This window comes from Panthera tigris, chromosome X (assembly GCF_018350195.1).
Source record: "Panthera tigris isolate Pti1 chromosome X, P.tigris_Pti1_mat1.1, whole genome shotgun sequence".
NCBI classification, from domain to species: domain Eukaryota; kingdom Metazoa; phylum Chordata; class Mammalia; order Carnivora; family Felidae; genus Panthera; species Panthera tigris.
This window is the reverse complement of record NC_056677.1, coordinates 17,479,934-17,507,545: the sequence shown is the minus strand read 5'-3', so window position 1 is coordinate 17,507,545 and position 27,612 is coordinate 17,479,934. Positions and strand designations below refer to the sequence as shown.

General features: G+C 36.5%; 1 protein-coding gene across 4 annotated transcripts in view; it reads right to left on the bottom strand.

Moving 5' to 3' along the window:
- CNKSR2 (connector enhancer of kinase suppressor of Ras 2) overlaps positions 1-27,612 on the bottom strand; it is a 297,547-nt gene that overhangs the window by 136,708 nt on the left and 133,227 nt on the right. For all 4 annotated transcript variants that reach the window (XM_015540102.2, XM_042974263.1, XM_042974264.1 and 1 more), the window contains exons 6-7: positions 10,231-10,350; positions 2,101-2,160 (exon numbers count right to left, since the gene is read on the bottom strand). In XM_015540102.2, coding sequence (XP_015395588.2) covers positions 2,101-2,160; positions 10,231-10,350 — 180 coding nt within the window. The remainder of the gene's footprint in view (positions 1-2,100; positions 2,161-10,230; positions 10,351-27,612) is intronic.

Genomic DNA, 27,612 nt, shown 5'->3' with positions numbered 1-27,612 from the left:
TGGTGTAAAAAGAAAATGATAGTTGGTATATAAAATTGAAACAAACTGAACCAACCTCTTTCACAGATAAGTAAAAAAGGGAATAATATAAATTATAGACTTTCAGTGTTAAATGGGACTCTAGAGATCATTTTGTGCAAGCTTCTCATTTTACCTATGAGAAAATTAAGAAACTAGGGCAGAGCAAAGCAAAGTAACTTAACCACTTTAGTGAGCAGCTCTTTACTAAGACTCAACACAGATCTCCTAATGATAAATGACTAAGGATACCAAAAAGTATGAAATACTTTCAAGAATAAAGAATTAAGTGATGAGCCATTAACATATGGTTCATATCTGAACTACTCACAAAATCAATCTTTCTGTGATCACTCACCGATTTACCAAATATTACTGAGTAATTAATATGAGCTGTACATAGTGTTTAACTTTTTTATAGACTTCAGACAATATAGAGATGAATTCCTATCAATTTCTTCAAGATATAGTTCCACATCAACATTTCTGTGATTCCCTCTCTGGTTTTACTTGGCAGCATTTATGATTCTTTCCTTTGTCTGTCTATGCAAATTTCACTACCTGTTTACACACATAAACCCCTAGTTGCATTCTTTAGGAACAGCAAGCTAGTTTAGTTTAAAAATTCAATACTTAGCCCCTTGCCTGGAACACAGCAGACATGAAGCAAAAGTTTGTTATAAGAACAAATGAATAAATGAAGGGTCAGAGGGATGTACAAAAAAATGAGAATGATCAATCAGTGACAGGAGTATAGTTTACAGTATATCACTGCATTTAAATTTTTTAAATGGTTGACAATAAGCATATAACTGATATTTCTGATCCCATATAACTTATATTTAATACCAAATGTGAAACCAGTACAGGAATCCAACTGCAATCTATATAATGTGTTTCACTATTCTCAAGAAACCAAGAGAAATGAGTAGAAAAAAAAACAATAAATGATTAATAAGTGAATTAGATGAAGAGAATGTTGATTTTTTTTTAAAAAGAAAATGCTGGGAAGATATTGAGATCTATAATAATTAGAGATTAACTAACTCCGCCTCAGTCTTTGAAGGAACACAGCATTAATATGCAGTTAGTCAGAATTTCTAAAAGAAAAACAATTCATAGCTCAGCACCTACTTAAGAGAAAGATGGAAATCTGGGACAAACAAATATGGGAATAATGATTTATTACACTATTCAAATCTATTATACTGATAGTGTTCAGGCTCAACACGATCATTTCACATTTCTGTAGCTCTTTACAGCATAGCCTTACACATTTATTAGCTTATTTGATTTTCATATCAACTTAGTGAGGTATGTAGTGCAGATAATATTTCCAATTTACAGCTGAAGAAACTAAAGCAATGATAGGGTAAGTGACTTGCCAAAAATTACACTGCCATTAAGTTGTAGAACTAATTGTGGGACTTAGGTCTAGGGACTCTGACCCATGGCTTGCAGAGGTTCTCAAATTTGAGCATGTCTCAGAATCACCTGTTAAAACATACTCTCTTTTAATAAGAAACAGGGTGGTCTGCAGAATTTGTGATTCAGTAGTTCTAGGGTGGGGTGTGAGAATTTGTATCTCTAACAAGTTGCCAAGGGAGAGTGATGCTGCTGATCCAGAGAGGGACCTCACTGTGAAAACTGGTGAGCTATACCATGCTGTCTCTCCAATGAATTAAGCTGAATTATAATGCAGTATTCAGAAAGCCTGAATTATCTGATGCTTCTTTCTTATATACAATTTTTTTAACATAACTAACCTATTTGACAGATGGAAGTGGATTCTTTCAGATGTCACAATAACTTGTCATAAACCAGAAAATACTTAAAAAAGGCAAATACCTGGCTGTAAACAGAAAACATCTGATTTACTCTAAGTAACCAATTATTCTAAACTAAATGAAATGACTGAAATTCTCTCCAAACCAGCACTTACTAACTCAATGTGTCTTACTTAGTTTTTTCTCCTAATCTGTTCATGTCCTCAGAAGTCAACCTCAATTATGTGTGGTAAGTAAGTTGTTTAACAATAAAAAGAAATACACACACCAAAATCTGAAATGTTACAATACTTACATTTTCTGTAGTTCCAGTAATTACATGGAGCCCATCATATGTTGATTTAATATACATACCCTAAGAAAAAGACAGCATCATAAAAAGAAGTGAAGTGACTAGAATATTGGAATATTCAAGTATATTATAACCTCATTTACACACAAAAAAACTTATCCTATCAAAATGCTACAGGCCCAATGAATCCCTATTCAATAATGATGTCTTTAAAGTAGTAAAAAATTCCTAACTGAATGTTCTGGTTTCTAAAGTTTGGCTGAAGAAGCCTGTACTCAACTTAATCAAGTAACTACTTGTTAAGTAAACTGCCTGTAAAACTTATAAAATGTAGCATGGTAATTCAATATCCTGAAGAAAGAACACAGCTCACTCCCCCAACGATTCTTATTATTTGTTCTGTGGCAAAATAAAAGTTATAATGGGAAATTCAAATACTGGTTATTAGCATATTGTACTTGAAACAAATTACACAATAAAAAATAGGTTTCTACAGAACCACTTCAAGTACAACTAACTAGAGACAGATGAGTAATAGAATACTGTTAATGTAAACTTTTTTCTCCAGCTCTTTTGTGGAACCCTGTATTTCCTGCCTTCATTTTTACTGATGAAATTTTAACAATTATATCCAATCACTTCTATATCAATAATTAAGAGGTAATGTGTGGCACATCCTCCTCCAAATAAAGAGGGTGAGATTACATTTTCCATTAAAAATTGTTTTTAATGTTTGTTTATTTTTGAGAGAGAGAGAGAGAGCGTGAGGTGGGGAGGTACAGAGAGAGAGGGAGACATAGAATCTGAGCTGTCAGCACAGAGCCCGATGGCCCGATGTGGGGCTTGAACTCAGGAACCACGAGATCATGACCTGAGCCGAAGTCAGATGCTTAAGGGACTGAGCCACCCAAGCAGCCCTCCATTTTCCATGTAAACAAGTCCATTTTAGGGATGTCTGGGTAGCTCAATCTATTAAGTGTCAAACTCTTGATTTTGGTTTGGGTCATGATCTCATGGTTGGTGGGACTGAGCCCTGTGTAGAGCCTGCTTGGAATTCTCTCTCTCCTCTCTCTCGGCCCCTCCCCTCATTTACACATGCTCTCTCACTCTCTTTCTCTCTCTCAAAAAAAAAAAAAACAACACATTAAATATGGAAACACTCTATTACAATTTAAAGTTATCTAGGTATCTTGAAATTGTATAAACTGTAAAAGCAAACAAAAACTTTAAATTATGGATAGTGATAGACTTGAAGGGAAAAAAATATCACAAGAAAATATTCACATTATAAATGGGGGCACCTGGGTGGCTCAGTCAGTTAAATGCCCACCTTTTGGTTTTGGCTCGGGTCATAATCTCATGGTTGGTGGGTTTGAGCCCCATGTCCAGCTCCGTGCTGATGGTGCAGAGCCTGCTTGGGATTCTCTCCCTCTCTCTCTCTCTGCCCCTCCCCAGCTTGCACTCTGTCTCTCCCTCTCTCAAAAATAAATAAACATTAAAAAAAAAGAACCAACAAGATCTTTTCAGGAAAGCACTTATTCTAGCACTTATGTAGACAGTTACTATAATGTTAATTTCTCATACCTTTAGGTTAATTGTATATTTAGATAACTGAATGTACATGTACTGCCATTGAAAATAAGTAAGAAATAAAAACAAGAAGAAGAAAAGTTCATGGGATAGTACTATTAAAAACTGGGTAGGTTTGGGGGTGCCTGGGTAGCTCAGTTGGTTAGGCGCCTGACTCCTGATTTAGGGTCAGGCCATGATGTCACAATTTGTGAGATTGAGCCCCATGTCAGGCTCTGCACTGACAGTGGAAGCCTGCTTGGGATTCTCTCTCTCCCTTTACTCCATGTGCTCTCTCTCTCTCAAAATAAACAAACATTAAAAAAACACTGAGTAGGTTTGAATTAAGAAGTCATTTCAGTAATGTCTTCTGCCTAAAATGTTCAGGGGCGCCTGGGTGGCTCAGTCAGTTATGTGTCCAACTTCAGCTCAGGTCATGATCTCGCGGTTTGTAAGTTTGAGCCCTGCGTCAGGCTCTGAGCTGTCAGCACAGAGCCTGAAGCCTGCTTCAGATTCTGTGTCTCCCTTTCTCTCTGCCCCTCTCCTGCTCACACTCTGTCTTTCTCTGTCTCAAAAATAAATAAACATTAAGAAAATAAAAAAAATAAAATGTTGATATCTGTTCCAAAAATGGCTGAGCCTGGATCACTAATGTGAAACAAAATGAATATAATTTAAAAGGTATGTATTTACCTGTGAACTCTAGTTCCTTAAATGAAAGTTCATTACTTCATCTAAAATAAATAACTAACCTCAACAGAAGTGCAATTAGAAATTAATTAAGAAATTGGCTAGTAGTTGTTGCCTATGACCATATGGTAATATTCAACCTTACACTGGTGGCAAGTGTATACCATACTCACTTTTTAAGTTAATATTTATCTCATTATTTATGGGAAGGTATATCTAATGGTGTTATTATAGAAGTTAAAAGAGGACAAGATCCTTGCCATCATTTTTCTCTAGGCATTAACAAAATTACATCAGATTAATAAAGGATCTGAAGTATATTTGTAAGAGCTAAACACTAAATTTTGTTTTAGGTTTTTTACATAGAAGTATTGTGATAGAATAAAGTGGGAAAAGACAGTGAAAGAAATAATATATATTACTTGGACATACAACAGTCATAACTTATCATTCTCTATCACAATCATCACAAATACCTACTTGTTAGCATGTGCCAGGGACTGTTTTAATTGTTTTCTATTCATTTCACAATAGCCTATGTGGTATAAACTATCATTATTTCTGTTTTAGAGATAAGGAAACTGAGGTACAGAGAAGCTAGGGAGTCTGTCCAAGGTGGTGAAGCCAGGTTTCAAGCCTAGGCAGTCTGACTCCAGACGACATTCTCAACCAGTAGGCTCCTGACTTACCGATTTATTAACAGAAGAGTTGTGCACCTTCACTTTTATTATAACATAATATTTGGCAATTGTAGATATTCAATTCAACCACTGACTGTTTAACATGTATTCTGAAGACCTCTTTAGCCCACCTGCACAATGTGCAATGTGGTTATAAAGACTAACGGGCATTTTACAAACTTATTTTATTCATCTTTTCTTCTGAAAATGGTAAGCAGAAGTTGACTATATTTATCTCTACACTTCTTTCAATATTGTTCATTACTGATTACAAATTAAGGTGTCTGACAAGAGCTCTAAATAGTTTCATTAATGGTTAGGGCATAGAGAAAGTCTAATATTCTAAGATAAATGTTTAGAAAAGGCAGTACAGTCATGCAGATAATAAAAATTCATGGACATACTCTAGTTGTGCCTCTGGAAACAAAATTTTGAGCAATTATTACACAAACTAGGAACTTCAAAACTGGCAATTATAAGCTAAAGCAGGTATCTGTTATTTATAGGAAGAAAATCTCACCATTAATTATATATAACTGTTACATGGTTTATATTAAAGTTAATTTGTTCATAAGGATAAAAATATATATTTTTCATTTTTAATGATTTTTTCAATGTTTCCTTATTTTTGAGAGAAAGAGAATGCACACCATCAGGGGAAGGGCAGAGAGAGAGGGGGACATAGGATCTGAAGCAGGCTCTGTGTTGACAGCAGAGAGCCAAGTGCGGGGTTTGAACTCATGAACCATGAGATCATGACCTGAGCCGAAGATGGAAGCTTAACTAACTGAGCCACCCAGGTGCCCCCCAAAATATTTTTAAAATGCTTAAATACAGAAGGATCTAGTTATGTATACAGAGTTTAATTCTAGCAACTTCATGGAAGCAATAGGATACAAATAAAGCACATTTTAAAACTGCCACAAAGAACGAAGATACTGTTTTATGCAATATTTTCATTTCAAACCTAATACGCCATTTGTTGTAACATCTTTTAATAATAAAAACTGACTTCATAGTTTTTATCTCCCTTTGGTAGTATTAATGAGAAAAATGGCCAAAAAAGTCAGGTGCCCAAAGAAAGTAAAAGAAGCAAGTTGCTTGGATGAGTTTCAAGTTAATCATCTTCCAAATAATGAAGAGTCCACAGAAATACATCTGATCATTTGTTCACCTTTCATTAAGGGTCAAACAGTAGGAGGACATGTAATTCAAATGGCTCTATTTCTGGAACAGAGACAAATCTGGTCTTTCATTTCATCAAAACCTTCATTCTTCCTTATTCTTTTTTTCTTTTTTTAAAACCAATTAATTAATTCCAGAGCTGACTTGAACAGTTCCCTCTCTCCTGCTTAGTTTGCCAAAGTGACATTGGCTTCACTTGATCTCCAAATGTCAACCAATGGGAGCCAGAGCAACCTCACAGTCAAGTCAATGGAGTAGGGCATATTTGAGGATAATCCAAGTGTCTAATAGCAAAAGGACACTCTGAGGCCAAATGGTTTCCCCAAGGATGGCTCCCCCAAGCCCTTTCTTCTCTGTTCAACTCATCTCTTGGTTCTGATCTAGTCTTGATATGTTGCAATAGTTCTCTTGGTTCTGATCTAGTCTTGATATGTTGCAATAGTTCTCATTTTGCCTCCTTTAATTTTCTGCTAATCATTGTTGTTTAAAAACATTTTAGAAGCTAGTTTCACGTTTTAATCGTAACTAAGTATGTTTCCCATCATTTCTTATAATGCTTATGATGCTCAAAACTAAGAAATCCTAGGGGATTTGACTAATTAGGTGTAAAGTTGATGAACAATTTATCTAGTTCATCAGTGGAAGAACCAACCAGTTACCCTTTGCCTATGAAAGATGTTTTGAAACTGGCAGAAGACCTTCTGCAGATGTTGTAAGCTAATTAACCTTCTTTAAATCTTGGTATTCTCCCACCTCTTTCTATTTCTCTCCTTCATGTACCTTTTAGACATTTCTTATGGCTAAGCACATGCTAAATGTTACCAAAATTCTTAAATCTATTTATTTCAAATGTAACTGACTAAACTTGTTTATGTGGTGAATGATTTTTTTAAAAATTAAAAAAAATATTTTTAATGTTTATTTAGTTTTGAGAGAGAGAGAGAGAGTACGAGCAGGGGAGGGGCAAAGAGAGAGAGGGAGACAGAATCTTTAGCGGGCCGGGCTCTAGGCTCTGAGCTGTCAGCACAGAACCCGACACGTGACTCAAACCCATGTACCATGAGATCATGACCTGAGCCAAAGTCAGATGCTCAATCTACTGAGCCACCCAGGCGCCCCAGTGAATGATTTTTAAAATGATACCTTGAATGAATCATATAAAATTTATATTTAGGCATCTCTTTAATATGAATCACAAGAAATAGTTTTTACTTAACTTTTTACTAATATTCAACATTTTGGGGTTTTCTTTTCCTCCTTTGGAAATATTTTCCCAATGAAATGCTGCCAATTGTCCTTTAATAATGATTTCCCTAGGTGGTTCCAGTTTTAAAATCACCCTCTGAGGGGCACCTGGGTGGCTCAGTTGGTTAAGCGTCTGACTCTGACTCTTGACTCTGGCTCAGGTCATGATCTTAGGGTTTGTGTGTCCCTCTCCCTCTCTCTGTCCCTCCCCTACTGGCGCTCCCCTTGCCCTGCCATCTGGCTTTCAAAATAAATAAATAAACTTAAAAAAATAAAGTCACCCTCCTAATTCTCTCACACTTCTGTTAAGCAATTCCAGCTTTAAATGTGGGATAATGGAACAAGCTTTGCTAACATGTACTTCATTGAGATTTACCTGGACTTAAACCCTGGCTCTATTACCTATGTGATATAGGGCAAATTGGTGAAGATCTGTGATTCCATTTTCTCATTTGGAAAATAAGAAAGTACCTACTCTACAGAGTTGTGAGAAAATACTTGGCAAATGGTAAACACTCGTTTTTTTTTTTCTCTTCCAGTCTTTCTCAGACTAACTGAATCTGGCTGTTAGCATTTTAAGTTTATGACTGTTCCAAAGAGGAGACCCATATCTACCTCTTTCAAATTTAAAAAATAAAAGAACTGTCCAGGGCTATAACTTCCATTAAAACAAATCAAGATTTTGGGGCACCTGGGTGGCTCAGTCAGTTAAGTGTCCGACTTCAGCTCAGGTCATGATCTCATGGTTAGTGAGTTCGACCTCACATTAGGCTCTGGGTGGATGGCTCAGAGCCTGGAGCCTGCTTCAGATTCTGTGTCTCCTTCTCTCTCTGATCCTCACCTGTTTGCTCACTCGCTCGCTCTCTCTCTCGGAAAAAAATAAACATTAAAAAATTTTTAAAAAATCAAGATTTCATAACGTCCATTAATTAGCACTGTGTTGACTCACTTCACAAGGTTACTTTCCCCCATGATTTCAGGGGAAATTGGTGGGGGGAAAAATCAGGCTCTTTTCTCCAAATACTGTCCTTAGAACCACAGGCTCATAGAGCTAAAGGGAGCTTTAAAGATGATCTAGTCCACCCTCCCTTTCTTCCTCCAACATTCTATGCATGAAAATAGCAAGGCCAAGGAGGTTAAATTTACTCCTCCACCTCCTCAAGATAACACTCACGGCTATATTTTATGTAAGTGATTTGTAACTAGGTGTCCTGACTCCTAGTCTAAAAGAATATATACTAATTCCTAATCTCCCACTCCACAAATCATGCTGAGAGAGCTTCCTTTCTTTATAACTACTGAAAAACGGGGTGCCTGGGTGGCTCAGTTGGTTTAGCGTCCAACTCTTGGTTTTGGCTCAGGTGGTGATCTCACAGCTTGTGAGTTTGAGCCTTACATCGGGCCCTGTGCTGACAGTGCAGAGCCTGCTTGGAATTCTTTCTCGCTGCCCCTTCCCTTCTCTCTCTCTCTCTCTCTCTTTCAAAATAAATAAACTTAAAGAAATATAACTACTAAAAAGGGAAACATAAAAAGGAAAATCTTCAATACTACAGGTTGAAAGATGCTTTAAATGAAACTGGACTGTGTAAAGATAGCCAAAGGGAACAGTAAGAATTTAAAATCATAAATATTACTTCAAATAAATTTATAAATATTAAAAATAAACTCTTAAAACTAATTAAATTTAGATACTATACTTATAGGCTATGATGATGGTATACTTGCTGGCTTTCTGATATACTGATTTCCATCTTCCTAGGAAAACACTGATAAAAGGTACAAAAGCAGGAGAAACTATAGTTATCAAAAAGTAATTTGCCAAATATCAGGAGGAAAGTCACTCTATAATATAGATGGCTTCACAGTGAAAAATCACTATTATGCATTAAATAAAAGCCACATAAAAAGTTAAACTTGCTTATGGATCTTTAAGAATATATTACTTGAATTATATTATTTCCAAGACTTCTATTTTCTAAATATCAATAATTATATCCTATGAAAATTCATCTGCAAAGAGAAAGGAGAAACACTGGAGCACCAAACTAATAATTTACAATTGTGTAGGGGGTAAGATGTTCTCCAGTCAGTTTCCTGTTTTTTGTCTCTCTCATTAATATTAATTTTATATGCTTTATTTCTAGAGGCCCATTAAAGAAATTTAACCTCTGGGTTAAATTTAGAACCAATATAATTTTTAATCAAGTGAATAAAATATAGAAGATGATTATTATTTCATAATAAAAAATATATCTCTAGATGTCAGCCTAGTTTTGGCAAAATCCACCTGCTTACTCACTCTTTTAAGAAAGAATGGATGTGAGTTATAAACAATATTGGGTTTGCTTAGCTTATACAACCTAAGAGAAAAGAGTCCTATTAAAACCAGAACAAAACAAAGCAAAACAAACAAAACACCTACTGGCATGGGCAGGTAACAATGTAGTTCTTAGTATAAAACTGTTAAACTTCCTTTAAACCTAAGGAACTTTGGTGGGGGGGAGTGAAAGAATGTAATAAAAAATAATTTATCACAGGATAATTTAGAAATTGCCATTTTAAATTCCTTTTCATTTTCACTTATCTTCATAAAACTTCTTTTCACAACAAACTCCCACTACTTTAATTTACCTCTGGAAAAAAAAATACCAAAATATTCTAAGTTTGTTAGAATTTATGGATTCCCATATTTGGAGGCTACTTTGCCTACATCATTAGCTATCCAATGATGGATGGTGGCTTTGATAAACATGGTAGCTCTTACCAGCCCTTCACTTGGTTTGATGTTTGCCAGCTGAATCACTTCTAGGTGGGCAGACTGTGAAACCAGAGGATCTGATGACAGGGATATGATGTGGTCACAGACTCCAGAAAGAGTTTTACACTGAAAAAAAAATTAGGATGAACACATGTTGTATGTAACACGTGAATCACTTTTTGTTATAACTTTCTTACAAGAAAAAATTAAAGAAGCATAAGCAGGTGACTTTTTTTTCTATAAAATCTGCATAAAATAGGTATTCAGGTGAAAAAAACATAATACATACACAACACGCCTATATTCTAAATTATGGATACAAGAACTAAAGATCAAAATACAAGAAAGTTATGGTTTTGTTTCTCTTGTTTGATTCATCAGACCTAAAATCAAATCATTATTCCTAAATAATCTTAATAACCACACAACTTCTTGATAACAACCTCTGGATGTAACTAAACTCAATAATTTCAAAACCACCCATGATATGATCAGAAAAGTTTAAAAACAATCCAGTAAACGACCAAGAAGATGAATGTTCCAAGTCTGCTCAGTGAACTTCTACTTATTTGTATATACTTTACTGTTCAAGGTTACCTTTCTATAAATTTCCTATGTCGTTCAGGTAAAGTTTGCCACTTCTTCAATACTGGTTTCTCAGCATTCTATGAAGTCTAAAATTGCATAAATTCTAAAATTGCTTCATTCTGAATCCTTTGAGGCAGAAGCCATGTCCTACTCATCTCTGACTTCTCTTCCTCCCCCTTCCCCACACCTCCACAACAGGTAGAGAGATCTTACAACATATAAGGTACTCAGTAAATACGAGCTGAATAAACTGAGGAACAAAGGAGTTTTAGCACTTAGTAGAGTGGCTTGACTGAGGACAGAGAGCTAATACTTTAGGTTAGGATAAATCTATTCATGCTGCTATAGAACAGATATAAATATGTTAGAGTGAGACATGGTAAAATCATGAAGAGTGGAACATAAGTGAATGACGCTTGGAGTATACTTCCTCAAATATGCTAGCCCTTAGAAGCTTCAGACTCTCACTGTGCTTACTGGAACCAGGTGTCCATCATTTGGTTTATTATTATTATTATTATTATTATTATTTACCTTTATTGTAGGAAGAGCTATTATTTTTCAGCAATCAAGGTGTCATTTTCTGTCCATTTCCAACATGTTACATTTGTTCTGTGACCACTACATTACTCAATTGTAAGGGAGACAGTTCTCTTTGTCTGGTCAAGATAATAATGACTCTCTTCTTATTTGCTACACTCTTTGTACATGGCCTGTGGCCTCTCATTCTGCACTGGGTTCAGCTTCCTCATACCAAACAAACTGCCAAACTAAATTTCCCTTGTAATTTCACTCCTTTTTCCATCTACTTCTCAAGGTTGCACTTTTATTGAAGCTATCAGCCTCCAAAGTGAGACATTAGCTGGTAAGATACCAATACCCATGGAAAGAACATGGGCTTGATATAAAGATAGATGTGGGTGATCATCACAGTGCCAGTTACTTGCTGTGTAACTGTGAGCAAGTTATTTTATATCCTTGAGGCTCAATTTCCTCATGTAGAAAATGGGGTGATAAAAATTGCTCTATATGACAAATCAGATTAAGGTATAAAGAAAGAGCCTAATATGGCTCCAATCCAAACAAGACACTATATAAATGCTTATTTTTCCCCTGTTGCTTTCTCTACCCTCAGAGGGCTTAATCTTTACTCATGAGATGAATAATCTCATTATTCTTCATTACATGGCCTTGTTGACCATTTTACAATGACCAATGATCACATTGCATGGCCATAATGGGAGAGTTCACATCTCTTTACTCTTTCTGATGTTCAAATCTCAATGCTCAGATACAATGAAGGTATTTACCCTGAAAAGCTGCTAAGCATAGTGCCAAGAGGAAGACCACTTCTTAGAAATTGGGAATTCTACAGGGCCTGATGTATTTGATCTGTGCAATTGCATAGGGGCCTGTACTTAGCATTATGCTCTGCTGTTGAGGTCTTGGAATTCTCCATTGTTCTTGAACAAGGGACTTGACATTTTCATTTTGCACTAGATCTCACATGTTTGTAGCACATCTTGGCACCCTAGTTGTGTGTGTGCGTGCGCGTTTTAATTCCTCTTGAAAATACTCATCAGCAGCCATGGGGGAAAGGACAGAATGGCAGCACTCAACATACAAAAACTGGCTGCATTTCAAATTGTTGATGTTTACAGGAAAGAAAACACTTTTGGGCAGATTTATATCTTTTAGCTATTCCTTTCCTCCTATGTATGGCTACATTTTCATTCTTATTTTCTCTTTATCTCAAGGGGTTGATAATATTGTTAATTCTTAAGCATTTCTAAATAGGATACTTGGATTGCATGATAATGTAAAGGAGATATAATCTAAATCAGTACTAAATCAGTACACTAAAAAGAAACCTTTGTCGTTTCTACAAATTGAATTATTTTAAAAGTCCAATGCATAAATAAATAGGAAAGTAATGGACATATTTAAATGGCTCAACGTGTACATGACAACATTCAGGGTCTCATAGGACACACTGGTAATGAGCAATAGCAGCTCTCCAATTCAGGCACTGGAAGCACTTAGAAGTGGGGTAGAAGAAGGAAAGGCAGAAATACTAGACTGTAGACATGTTTACAAAAAAGAAAATACCAATTAAATCCACCGTATTAAGTTGCAAATCATTTTCTCAGATTCCTCTTCTTGAGTAATTTTGTTTGCCAAATACTTGCTATGTGCAAGGTCTGTTGGAATACAAAAGATGAGTAAAACAATGACTTTACCAGAAAAGCCATCAGGATTTAACAGATTAAAGATCCTGAAAAAAATAATAAAAAGACTTAGAAAAGAAACTCCACTAGAACCTTGCTGCCTGTTTTAGAGATAATGTACTAGAACCTTTATATTATAGTATTTGGCACTTGACTTAATAAGCCAATTAGAAGGGGTATAAAGCCTGGTTTTATATGCTAATTCTACACTCATTACTACATCATACATCAAGCCACTGCAGGAAACCACATTAAAAGTACTAGGCAAAGTTCCAGGGAAGTTATTTGACACATTCTTGTAAAAAGCAAATTTGCTCATTCAGTAAAATCACGAGATATTATGTTGTTAACATTTTAAAACACAGCATTATCTACTGTTACCTAATTTCTAGAAAAAGAAAATTATAAGATAGCAAGAAAAATACATCTTTTATTATTATAAGTGAACATCAATATTACAGAGCACCTATAGCATATATGGCACAATGCTAAATAGATGACATTTGAATGACATGGGTTTGAACTGCGTGGGCCCACTTATACACAGAATTTTTATAGTACAGTCCTGTAAATGTATTCTCTCTTCCTTAGGATTTCCTTAATGACATGTTCTTTTCTCTAGCTTAATTTATTATAAGAATATACTATAAATACATAAAACATACGAAATATGTGTTAATCAACTGTCTTATAGGTAAGGCTTCTGGTCAACAGTAGGCTATTAAGTACTTAAGGTTTTGTGGAGTCAAAAGTTATACATGGATTTTTTTTAACTGCATAGCAGTTTGGTGAATTGTCCAAGGGTCAATTATACTTCATATTCATTATCTCATTTATCCTTATAACAACTTCCTGAAGTAGATATTATTATAGCCAGCATAGCAGAGGAGAAAGCAAGGCTAAATAAACAGATCAAGGTCCATTGCCTTGGAAGAAAAAGGACTTGAATTCTTAACCGTTATGCTTAACATCTCTCATTTCAATCCCTAAGTTGGAACTTGTTTTTGATCAATTTCTTTTTATATTGCTTAATCCTATGTCTGTATTAAATGGATGTTATATAGTACCTTTAAACTATATACTATAATGAAATACGAGGCAATTCTGCAAACATTCTTGCAATCTAGAATGCCATTTAGATAAGGAATAGTAGATCTGAGAGTGTGAAAGACACAGCTCTCTGGGAAAATGTAAAGCCATATTTGCAGCAGCAGAACAACTCTATCCTAGCTAGAAGAAGACTTGGTAACCACCTGTATAAAGGGGATTCTTCTGGTATTTCTGCAACATTCATACCAAAGAATTTTTAATTCTATTTATCTTTAGTTCTAAAAACAGAAAGAAAATTTGAACCTAAAATTAAACCTAGTACATAATATGCCTTTAATAAAGTTAAAGGGAAACTTAAGATAGCAATGAATATTATAACTGACCTTGTGGATTCTGTTATGAGCTACCCATGATGGTAACAAAAAATAGTGACTAAATAGCAGGTGACAGGGCTAGCTAGGACTTAAGAACCTTTTAAAACAAAAGAGGGTCATGGGCTAGAAGTAATGGTACTGTGACTTTTTTCTCTCCAACTGTTCATATTAATTTCAACTATGAATTAATAGAGCATGTTCTCAGAGTGAAATGGGAAGTTTTCATATTCCGTTCTATATACATCCTATATTTTATATACATTTACACACACACACACACACACACACACACACACACACACACACATCTGGTTCACCCAAATCTAAAAGTTCAAAATGGAAAAAACACCTGAACACAGCAGGTTTAGTATAAAATTAATGGTTTTAAAATAGTTGTAAAAGCAACATTTTAGTCACTGTGGAGATTGAAAAAAACAGCACCCTTACATTAACATATTAACTAATAATAACAGCATTATTTCATTATCACTGAATTTATCAAATAGTTTTTAGATTACTATGTAAAGTTTCAGTGATTATGTTTTACAAAGGGAACACAAAAAGTATTCTAAGTACAAACAATAGTGAAAAGCTAAGGGAAAGGAAAGAAGTCTTTCCTATATTAGTTACCATCAGAACATACTCAGACATGATTGAACTACTTCAAGTATTTTTATTTGTTTTTCTAGATAAGTGAAGTGCTGGAGTCAGTTATTCTGAATGTATTGGAGGAAATGAATGGAACTATCTTTAGGTTAAAAAATCAGAAATTCATTTCAATTAAGAAAGAACTTCAGGCTCATGAGCTTAACAAGAGATTCTACCACCCCCCAAAAAAATATTTTACAAAAGGACATTTCTAGAAACTTTTCAGGTATATACATATATACAAGGGACAAGAATATAAAACAAAGATAAAATGAGGAAACAACAAACAGATGCATATACATTTTAAAATGGCAACATTGATGTAAAAGCTACGATTTAAGAATAGCTTAAATGATTCAGGTTTATTATCAATAAAATGGAAAATAGTAGCAAAAGTTTTATTTTTTATTTTTTATGAACTTTTTATTTTATTTATTTTGAGACATAGAGAGACCACGAGCAGGGGAGGAGCAGAGAGAGAGGAAGAGAGAGAATCTCAAGCAGGTTTCACACTGTTAGCACTGAGCCTAGTGAGGGACTCGATTTCAGGAACCATGAGATCATGACCTGAGCTGAAATTAAAAGTCAGATGCTTAACTGCCTGAGCCACCCAGGTGTCCCAACAAAAGTTTTATTTTGATAGTGTATACACAGTAAAAGTATTAATATAACTGATATTGTAATTAAAATAGTCTGGAGGACAGAACATGTTTTTACTTTGGTTTGTCTATTAGTATAATTCAGTATTACAAATCATGTAATCCTGTGACAATTTAGGATGACATCTGCATTGTATTTTGTGAATGAGAGGTTTTGTTTTTACAAAATAGTATACATTTATTCTAATATTAATAGTGAGAACTCTAAATGATATAAGCCTCATTCAGAAATATAGTATTCTTAGTATCTTAATACTTCCTATATCTCTGTTGAGCTAACAATTTTGTAGTTCTAATTATGATGGCTCCCTAATAAGATACAAGGAGTAAAGAATCAGAGGTAACTTTGAAAGAGTAAAATCCACAAACAGAATTTAAATTGATATTCAAAAGCATTATTCTATGTAAATATTCCCCAACCCAGGAAGAATTTCTTGCTCATATGAGTAAACAGAATTGAATGAGAAACAATCTTTTAACCCTAAAAAACAAATAGAACGAAATTTCAATTTTAACCCAATGTAAAAAATCATACCTATATACAGTGAAGATTAAGAGTTTCAAATAGCTTCAGAATACAACTGTAGGAGCAAATAAATAAAGGTAATATGAACTTTGTTCCAACAAGGCCTAGAAAGCTCTGCAATTCCTTTAGGTTTCAAATTCTGATGGTGGGGAGAAAAACACAACAAAACAACTAACAGAATGAAAAGAAACCACCACCACTCTTCATACAGCCATTCATTCATTCAACAATCACTGAGTATCTGCTAATGATTCAAATGCCCACTATTACATTCAAGGATTTCACAACCTGGTGTTTCAGGTAATCTATTTGGCTTTGTCCTTAATGTCACTTACATTAAACATGTTGTCCTTGTGTTCCTGATAATGGAAAAGAGGCAATAACACTTTAAAACAACCATCATTCACGAATGATGAGGCTATGAAGGATGAGGTCAGTACCAAACAGTGAGAGAACATCAGTCCCAAATGTGTACCTGCTTTGATGACCAAGAAGTAGACCCATGACACTTCCAAATTATTTCCAACTGCATCTCTGAAGCATCCTGGTCTGAATTAAAGTTGACACAAGACACTCCACTCTCCTCTGGTTTCTGACAGGAAAACAGTCAGCTGGAAACCAGTATTTAATCTAGGAAAATCTCCATTGTATTTGCCTGCTCTCTCAGGGGCGAGAAATAGAGCCAGACAGGCTTGCAGTGGGTCCCCAGATAGTTGAGAGAACACTCATTAGGGTGAAAATTTCCAGGCTCAAAATTAACAAGGGTCTGGACATGCAAGTGGCTCAACTAAGAAGTGGGTTATTAGGAAGAGGATGCCCTTTTACTTTAGAGTCAAATAGCAAGACTGAAGGAGTTCATTATAATTAAATGAAATGCTGGAAAATCCAGGCACTGTGTGTGTGTGTGTGTGTGTGTGTGTGTGTATGTATGTGTGTGTATATATATATATATATATATATATATATATATATATATACATATATATATATATATATATATATACACACACATATGGTATAGGTATACATACACACACAGAGAGAGAAAGAGAGAAAGAGAGAAAGAGAGAGAGAGAGAGAGTGTTAGTTTATGGGCAAATATTGAAAAATAGCAGAGACTTGGAGGGTAATGTCTTCACTTACAGCTGAGAAATTCAAAATTGCCATATGTGGTTTTTTTTTGGAGGAAAGAACTAATTGCACTGTGCCAGTTATGACTTTACTGGCTCTCAGTTCCAAATTCACCCTTCAGTGCTTGCTCTGTGATAATGGCTGGGACTTGTCAAGAATTTCTGCTTTACACCAAGCATTATGTTAAGCTTTTATCAGTAGAGGGCACCAAAGAAATGTGACAAGGGGAATGAGGCTTCTCTTTCAGGTTCCCTTGTGCTGCATTTTTGCTTGGTCTTGTTCCTGCGGCATGGTCCATCAGTGATGGATGTGTGTGACAACACCCAGTGGTGCCATGATCATGCAGTCCCTCAGTGAACTCAAAGTCTCAGCCTGGGCTCAGTGACCATCATCCTGGGGCCCTCTCAGCCTCATACCCACAGCAGCACTCCACTCTCTCTATGAGTCTCCTACCAGCAACAGTTGCCTATATCCTAGAAGGCTGTTTCTTGCTTGCCTGGAAACTGTGGGCCAGCTCTGGCTTAGGCAACCCTCTGGCTCTAATGAGTTCTGATCCACCTCAGCCTGGTGGGAGGGTGTTTGCCTATCAGCTGTCCTTCATTGTATATACCACCTTCCTTCATTCTAGGGAAAGCTTTACAGTGTCTTTACATAGGTACTTTTCTATGATAGCTTAATAATTATTTAGATTAAGCTTCTGTTGTTTAAGTTATAGTTTGATTTCTGCCTCCAGACTGATCCCATTGCCTTGATGAAGATACCTTGATATTTACAGTGACTGTAACTGTAGTTAAAAAAAATTCATAGTGTCAAAAACATCCATAGTGTCTTTGATCATAAAAAGAATGGTCTCAGATGAAGATAGCCCTTCAATTTATCACTTCATGTGACCATAATGTTTTCTACTGATTTTCTGAATTATCACCAAAGAATTATGGCATTTAGATCTTACTCCTATAACCCAACTTAATGAGAAAGGCTAATTTAGTTTCTTCACAGCTAGTAAGTGCCAGAATGAGGTCAGGACACCAAATCTCTTTAACTCTCAAATTGATACTCTTTCGGGGGGTTCCGGAAGATGGCGGCGTAGGAGGACGCGGGGCTCACAGCGCGTCCTGCCGATCACTTAGATTCCACCTACACCTGCCTAAAGAACCCAGAAAACCGCCAGAGGATTAGCAGAAGGGAGTCTCCGGAGTCAAGCGCAGACTAGAGGCCCACGGAAGAGGGTAGGAAGGGCGGCGAAGCGGTGCGCGCTCCACGGACTGGCGGGAGGGAGCCGGGGCGGAGGGGCGGCTCGCCGGCCAAGCAGAGCCCCCGAGTCGGGCTGGCAAAAGCGGAGGGGCCGGACAGACTGTGTTCCGACAGCAAGCGCGACTTAGCGTCTGGGAGGTCATAAGTTAACAGCTCTGCGCGGAAAGCGGGAAGGCTGGAGGACAAAGGGAGGGAGAGCTGCTGAGCCCCCGGACGGCAGAGCTCAGCTTGGCGGGGAACAAAGGCGCCAGCGCCATCTCCCCCGCCCATCCCCCAGCCAAAATCCCAAAGGGAACCAGTTCCTGCCAGGGAACTTGCTCGCTCCGCGCAAACACCCAACTCTGTGCTTCTGCGGAGCCAAACCTCCGGCAGCGGATGTGACTCCCTCCCGCTGCCACAGGGCTCCTCCTGAAGTCGATCACCTAAGGAGAAGCGAGCTAAGCCTGCCCCTCCTGCCCCCGTGCACCTTGCCTACCCACCCCAGCTAATACGCCAGATCCCCAGCAACACAAGCCTGGCAGTGTGCAAGTAGCCCAGACGGGACACGCCACCCCACAGTGAATCCCGCCCCTAGGAGAGGGGAAGAGAAGGCACACACCAGTCTGACTGTGGCCCCAGCAGTGGGCTGGGGGCAGACATCGGGTCGGACTGCGGCCCCGCCCACTAACTCCAATTATACACCACAGCACAGGGGAAGTGCACTGCAGGTCCTCACCACGCAAGGGACTCTCCAAAATGACCAAACGGAAGAATTCCCCTCAGAAGAATCTCCAGGAAATAACAACAGCGAATGAACTGATCAAAAAGGATTTAAATAATATAACAGAAAGTGAATTTAGAATAATAGTCATAAAATTAATCGCTGGGCTTGAAAACAGTATACAGGACAGCAGAGAATCTCTTGCCACAAAGATCGAGGGACTAAGGAACAGTCACGAGGAGTTGAAAAACGCTTTAAACGAAATGCAAAACAAAATGGAAACCACGATGGCTCGGCTTGAAGAGGCAGAGGAGAGAATAGGTGAACTAGAAGATAAAGTTATGGAGAAAGAGGAAGCTGAAAGAAAGAGAGATAAAAAAATCCAGGAGTATGAGGGGAAAATTAGAGAACTAAGTGATACACTAAAAAAAAATAATATACGCATAATTGGTATCCCAGAGGAGGAAGAGAGAGGGAAAGGTGCTGAAGGGGTACTTGAACAAATTATAGCTGAGAACTTCCCTGAACTGGGGAAGGAAAAAGGCATTGAAATCCAAGAGGCACAGAGAACTCCCTTCAGACGTAACTTGAATCGATCTTCTGCACGACATATCATAGTGAAACTGGCAAAATACAAGGATAAAGAGAGAATTCTGAAAGCAGCAAGGGATAAACGTGCCCTCACATATAAAGGGAGACCTATAAGACTCGTGACTGATCTCTCCTTTGAAACTTGGCAGGCCAGAAAGGCTTGGCACGATATCTACAGTGTGCTAAACAGAAAAAATATGCAGCCGAGAATCCTTTATCCAGCAAGTCTGTCATTTAGAATAGAAGGAGAGATAAAGGTCTTCCCAAACAAACAAAAACTGAAGGAATTTGTCACCACGAAACCAGCCCTACAAGAGATCCTAAGGGGGATCCTGTGAGACAAAGTACCAGAGACATCACTACAAGCATAAAACATACAGACATCACAATGACTCTAAACCCATATCTTTCTATAATAACACTGAATGTAAATGGATTAAATGCGCCAACTAAAAGACATAGGGTATCAGAATGGATACAAAAACAAGACCCATCTATTTGCTGTCTACAAGAGACTCATTTTAGATCTGAGGACACCTTTAGATTGAGAGTGAGGGGATGGAGAACTATTTATCATGCTCCTGGAAGCCAAAAGAAAGCTGGAGTAGCCATACTTATATCAGACAAACTAGACTTTAAATTAAAGGCTGTAACAAGAGATGAAGAAGGGCATTATATAATAATCACAGGGTCTATCCACCAGGAAGAGCTAACTATTATAAATGTCTATGCGCCAAATACCCGAGCCCCCAGATATATAAAACAATTACTCATAAACGTAAGCAACCTTATTGATAAGAATGTGGTCATTGCAGGGGACTTTAACACCCCACTTACAGAAATGGATAGATCATCTAGACACACAGTCAATAAAGAAACAAGGGCCCTGAATGATACATTGGATCAGATGGACTTGACAGATATATTTAGAACTCTGCACCCCAAAGCAACAGAATATACTTTCTTCTCGAGTGCACATGGAACATTCTCCAAGATAGATCATATACTGGGTCACAAAACAGCGCTTCATAAGTTTACAAGAATTGAAATTATACCATGCATACTTTCAGACCACAATGCTATGAAGCTTGAAATCAACCACAGGAAAAAGTCTGGAAAACCTCCAAAAGCATGGAGGATAAAGAACACCCTACTAACGAATGACTGGGTCAACCAGGCAATTAGAGAAGAAATTAAAATATATATGGAAACAAACGAAAATGAAAATACAACAATCCAAACGCTTTGGGATGCAGCGAAGGCAGTCCTGAGAGGAAAATACATTGCAATCCAGGCCTATCTCAAGAAACAAGAAAAATCCCAAATACAAAATCTAACAGCACACCTAAAGGAAATAGAAGCAGAACAGCAAAGGCAGCCTAAACCCAGCAGAAGAAGAGAAATCATAAAGATCAGAGCAGAAATAAACAATATAGAATCTAAAAAAACTGTAGAGCAGATCAACGAAACCAAGAGTTGGTTTTTTGAAAAAATAAACAAAATTGACAAACCTCTAGCCAGGCTTCTCAAAAAGAAAAGGGAGATGACCCAAATAGATAAAATCATGAATGAAAATGGAATGATTACAACCAATCCCTCAGAGATACAAACAATTATCAGGGAATACTATGAAAAATTATATGCCAGCAAATTGGACAACCTGGAAGAAATGGACAAATTTCTAAACACCCACACTCTTCCAAAACTCAATCAGGAGGAAATAGAAAGCTTGAACAGACCCATAACCAGCGAAGAAATTGAATCGGTTATCAAAAATCTCCCAACAAATAAGAGTCCAGGACCAGATGGCTTTCCAGGGGAGTTCTACCAGACATTTAAAGCAGAGATAATACCTATCCTTCTCAAGCTATTCCAAGAAATAGAAAGGGAAGGAAAACTTCCAGACTCATTCTATGAAGCCAGTATTACTTTGATTCCTAAACCAGACAGAGACCCAGTAAAAAAAGAGAACTACAGGCCAATATCCCTGATGAATATGGATGCAAAAATTCTTAATAAGATACTAGCAAATCGAATTCAACAGCATATAAAAAGAATTATTCACCATGATCAAGTGGGATTCATTCCTGGGATGCAGGGCTGGTTCAACATTCGCAAATCGATCAACGTGATACATCACATTAACAAAAAAAAAGAGAAGAACCATATGATCCTGTCAATCGATGCAGAAAAGGCCTTTGACAAAATCCAGCACCCTTTCTTAATAAAAACCCTTGAGAAAGCCGGGATAGAAGGAACATACTTAAAGATCATAAAGGCCATTTATGAAAAGCCCACAGCTAACATCATCCTCAACGGGGAAAAACTGAGAGCTTTTTCCCTGAGATCAGGAACACGACAGGGATGCCCACTGTCACCGCTGTTGTTTAATATAGTGCTGGAAGTTCTAGCATCAGCAATCAGACAACAAAAGGAAATCAAAGGCATCAAAATTGGCAAAGATGAAGTCAAGCTTTCGCTTTTTGCAGATGACATGATATTATACATGGAAAATCCGATAGACTCCACCAAAAGTCTGCTAGAACTGATACATGAATTCAGCAAAGTTGCAGGATACAAAATCAATGTGCAGAAATCAGTTGCATTCTTATACACTAACAATGAAGCAACAGAAAGACAAATGAAGAAACTGATCCCATTCACAATTGCACCAAGAAGCATAAAATACCTAGGAATAAATCTAACCAAAGATGTAAAAGATCTGTATGCTGAAAACTATAGAAAGCTTATGCAGGTAATTGAAGATGATATAAAGAAATGGAAAGACATTCCCTGCTCATGGATTGGAAGAATAAATATTGTCAAAATGTCAATACTACCCAAAGCTATCTACACATTCAATGCAATCCCAATCAAAATTGCACCAGCATTCTTCTCGAAACTAGAACAAGCAATCCTAAAATTCATATGGAACCACAAAAGGCCCCGAATAGCCAAAGTAATTTTGAAGAAGAAGACCAAAGCAGGAGGCATCACAATCCCAGACTTTAGCCTCTACTACAAAGCTGTCATCATCAAGACAGCATGGTATTGGCATAAAAACAGACACATAGACCAATGGAATAGAATAGAAACCCCAGAACTAGACCCACAAACGTATGGCCAACTCATCTTTGACAAAGCAGGAAAGAACATCCAATGGAAAAAAGACAGTCTCTTTAACAAATGGTGCTGGGAGAACTGGACAGCAACATGCAGAAGGTTGAAACTAGACCACTTTCTCACACCATTCACAAAAATAAACTCAAAATGGATAAAGGACCTGAATGTGAGACAGGAAACCATCAAAACCTTAGAGGAGAAAGCAGGAAAAGACCTCTCTGACCTCAGCCGTAGCAATCTCTTACTCGGCACATCCCCAAAGGCAAGGGAATTAAAAGCAAAAGTGAATTACTGGGACCTTATGAAGATAAAAAGCTTCTGCACAGCAAAGGAAACAACCAACAAAACTAAAAGGCAACCAACGGAATGGGAAAAGATATTTGCAAATGACACATCGGACAAAGGGCTAGTATCCAAAATCTATAAAGAGCTCATCAAACTCCACACCAGAAAAACAAATAACCCAGTGAAGAAATGGGCAGAAAACATGAATAGACACTTCTCTAAAGAAGACATCCGGATGGCCAACAGGCATATGAAAAGATGTTCAACGTCGCTCCTTATCAGGGAAATACAAATCAAAACCACACTCAGATACCACCTCACGCCAGTCAGAGTGGCCAAAATGAAGAAATCAGGAGACTATAGATGCTGGAGAGGATGTGGAGAAACAGGAACCCTCTTGCACTGTTGGTGGGAATGCAAATTGGTGCAGCCGCTCTGGAAAGCAGTGTGGAGGTTCCTCAGAAAATTAAAAATAGACCTACCCTATGACCCAGCAATAGCACTGCTAGGAATTTATCCAAGGGATACAGGAGTACTGATGCATAGGGGCACCTGTACCCCAATGTTTATAGCGGCACTCTCAACAATAGCCAAATTATGGAAAGAGCCTAAATGTCCATCAACTGATGAATGGATAAAGAAATTGTGGTTTATATACACAATGGAATACTACGTGGCAATGAGAAAAAATGAAATATGGCCTTTTGTAGCAACATGGATGGAACTGGAGAGTGTGATGCTAAGTGAAATAAGCCATACAGAGAAAGATACCATATGGTTTCACTCTTATGTGGATCCTGAGAAACATAACAGAAACCCATGGGGGAGGGAAAAAAAAAAAAAAAAAAGAGGTTAGAGTGGGAGAGAGCCAAAGCATAAGAGACTGTTAAAAACTGAGAACAATCTGAGGGTTGATGGGGGGTGGGAGGGAGGGCAGGGTGGGTGATGGGTATTGAGGAGGGCACCTTTTGGGATGAGCACTGGGTGTTGTATGGAAACCAATTTGACAGTAAATTTCATATATTAAAAAAATAAAAAATAAAAAAAAATAAATAAATAAAAAAATAAATTAAAAAAAAATTGATACTCTTTCTACTACATAACTCTTGTTTCACTTGACTCCTCAACAAAAACAAATATTCTCTGAGAACAATTGCACACCCAGTCTGTGTAAGCATTTTATAATGTATAATGTGATCAGCAAATGTATTGTTAGCAAGAACAACCATATAAATATACTGATGTACATACTGTCTACGCAGATCATAATAAAACATATTAAAAACAGATTATCTTAATTTGTTATGTATGGCCACATTCCCTTTAGTGTATACACATATTTTCTTTTTGTTTCAGAAAAGACAAAGATTTTTTTTACCTCCATGATATTCTATCTGATTTCTTCTTTCCTCCTTAAAACATTGATTGTGGAAGTTACAGTTAAAATAATTTATAAGGAAATTAACCATCAAAATGTCAAAACCTGAAGATAATCTAATAGAACACTCAATAAACCAATGCCTATTTCAGTAATAGTGTTAGCATGTATCTTCAGGGTGACCACAAAAATGACAGTGAAGGGGGCCAAGACAGAAGGGTCACATTAACTGTGACAACAAAGAAATATGTTAATTCTTTTCATCTATAAAACTGTTAGAATTCATGTTTTAATGACATGGCTCAAAATTTGCATGTCCAAATGCTACCGTTATAACCAAAATGTCAACCATGCAAAAAAACAAAACAAAACAAAACAAAACCCCCTCCATTTGCAATGGCTCCAAACCACAGCTTTAAGAGAAGATTCTAGCTATAATTACCAAAGCTGCCTTTTCAAAGCATTAGGGACCTTTTGAAAACCAATGTAAAATTATTTTTATGGTGTTATTTGAGTGCCACTATTTTCAAGAAATCTCTAAAGATAAAATATTAATATCATTTTTATTTTATTATAGGGCATTCTGCTACCTGGTACCTATATCCTCAAGGTTTGACAAAATCTTAAGAAAGCTATGCTTACAAAAATGATATGACATAGATAGTGGGGAAAAATCTCAAATGAGCTCTTTATTTTCCCCTCCAAGCTCTTCCCTTGGATCTGTTGCTTCTGTGTAGTTTTAGCCATCTCAAGACTAGATATCAGAGAAGGCATAATACTTTCAGTCCAGATGGAGTTTAGGAGTGAAGAACTCATACATGCAAAGACAGAAAAAAATTACACAGAATGTTTATGAAATAAAACAATTAGTTAACATGCCAAAATAAGCCTAATTCATGATCAAACCTAAATTAGTAAAGAAAAAAAATAGCTTAGAGGGAAAAGAGAAAAGAGAGAAGAGAGCATTCATGAGAATTTCCTTCCTATAAACTGTAAAGTACTGTATAAAAAAAAGATAATCCTAACACTAACATAATAAAGTAGGCATTCACTGTGTTTATTCTTCCCATTATTTTTATGAAAGCAATAGGGGATAAAATGCCACTACAAAGCAAGTGCCATACACAAGACCACACAGTTGGTCAATGTAAAAGGTGCATTTGAGCTCAGTATAATCTGATTTAAACAATGTAACTTAATGATCTTGCCTGGTCTGAGATTTCCATGAGTTTATCAAAGCTGGCAAGTGTTCCAGGCTCATCAACAAGAGCAGCAGGGCTATGACAAGCACAGTTTAAGTCTGCTGAAGCACAGGGTCTAAAATAGCTTCTCAGGAATGCTCCTCTCTCCACATTCAAACACTGTAGTGAAAGGTGGGAGTGAGGAGAAAGTAGGGTACGGAACTCAAGAGAACTCCAGATTCCTTATAACTGATTTACTGTGTACAAAACAAGCATCTGTGCAGAGCAAAAACAGATGGGCTTCAGCCTATCAGAGAATGTATAATCAGGGCCAAGGCCTAACTGAGAGGGAAATACCAGATCAACAAAGGGGAAATACCTTACTGCTTATCATTAGACAACAATCACGCAGATACATAGTGCACATATGATCTGCATTTCCTTTCTGTCCTTTACGGCTGCACTGTGCCATCAGTTCCATTATACTTAATGACAAATTAAAGGAAACCCAAGTTGTCATTTCCTTTTGCTCCTTCTCACGTTTCATATTAACAGACATCTCCGTATACCACTGCAACCAACCAACCAACCAACTTTTTTCTAACAAGTCTTTTGGTCTTCAGAGTCTACTGCTTTTGAATTTTAAGCATTAAAAAAATCCTGTTTCAAAGATAAAAACAGTGAACATCAAGAAATCTAGCAGGTGTATCATAAAATTATCCATTTAAAACTATCAGAATTATGAATATAATAGAATATATACTTGTATAATTTTCCATTATAAAAGCAATACAAACTAATTGAAGAAAATTGGGAAGATATTTGAAATTAAAAAAAATCAGCTGTTACCTTACCAAGCAAACACAATAAATATTCATATAGAATATTTTTTTTCAAAGTTTCAACAGTGATGATTTGTTATGTTTATAATATTTTTAATCTGGTTTTTACTTAACATTATTATTTAGAATCTTACTTTTAACATTGGAACATATTTTATGTATATTTATAAATATCACTTATTCCTAAATTATATAATCAGATATAATTTGAAACAGTAACTATGAATAATAAATATTTCATCCTGTAATTGCACCATAATTTACTGAAGCATCACCCTATTATTTTCTGTTTTTCACTATTATACATAATGCTACTCTAAATACTTTCTGTTGTATTTTATAATTTATTTTAGACCAGATTCCCAAGATAGTTTAGGAATATAGACTCTAGAGCCAGACTGCTTGAGTTAAATCCTACCTTAAATCCTTTCCATCTGTGTCACTTTGGGAAAGTCAACTAACCTCTTTAGGCTTTAGTTTCCTCATCTGTAAAATGGACATGATGGTATTAATACGTATTTTCCAAGGTTGTTATGAGGACCAAATGATTAGCTTATATTTAGCACTTGAAATAGTACCTGCAGCATACTATAAATACTACAAAAATATTAGCATTAATGTTTTTGAGTCTTGAAATTGCCTAAAACTTAAAAAGGTTTAATGAGTGCACATGATTAGCAGTAAGGTACGTCCATTCAATTTCATTAGATTTTTGCCAGCATTTGAGTATTTTTAGTCTGTATTTGTGTGTGTGTGTGTATTTGTGTTTATTAATTGATAGGTGAAAGTTTGAATTTCATTACTGTGTTACAGGGATTCCTTGTTTTCTG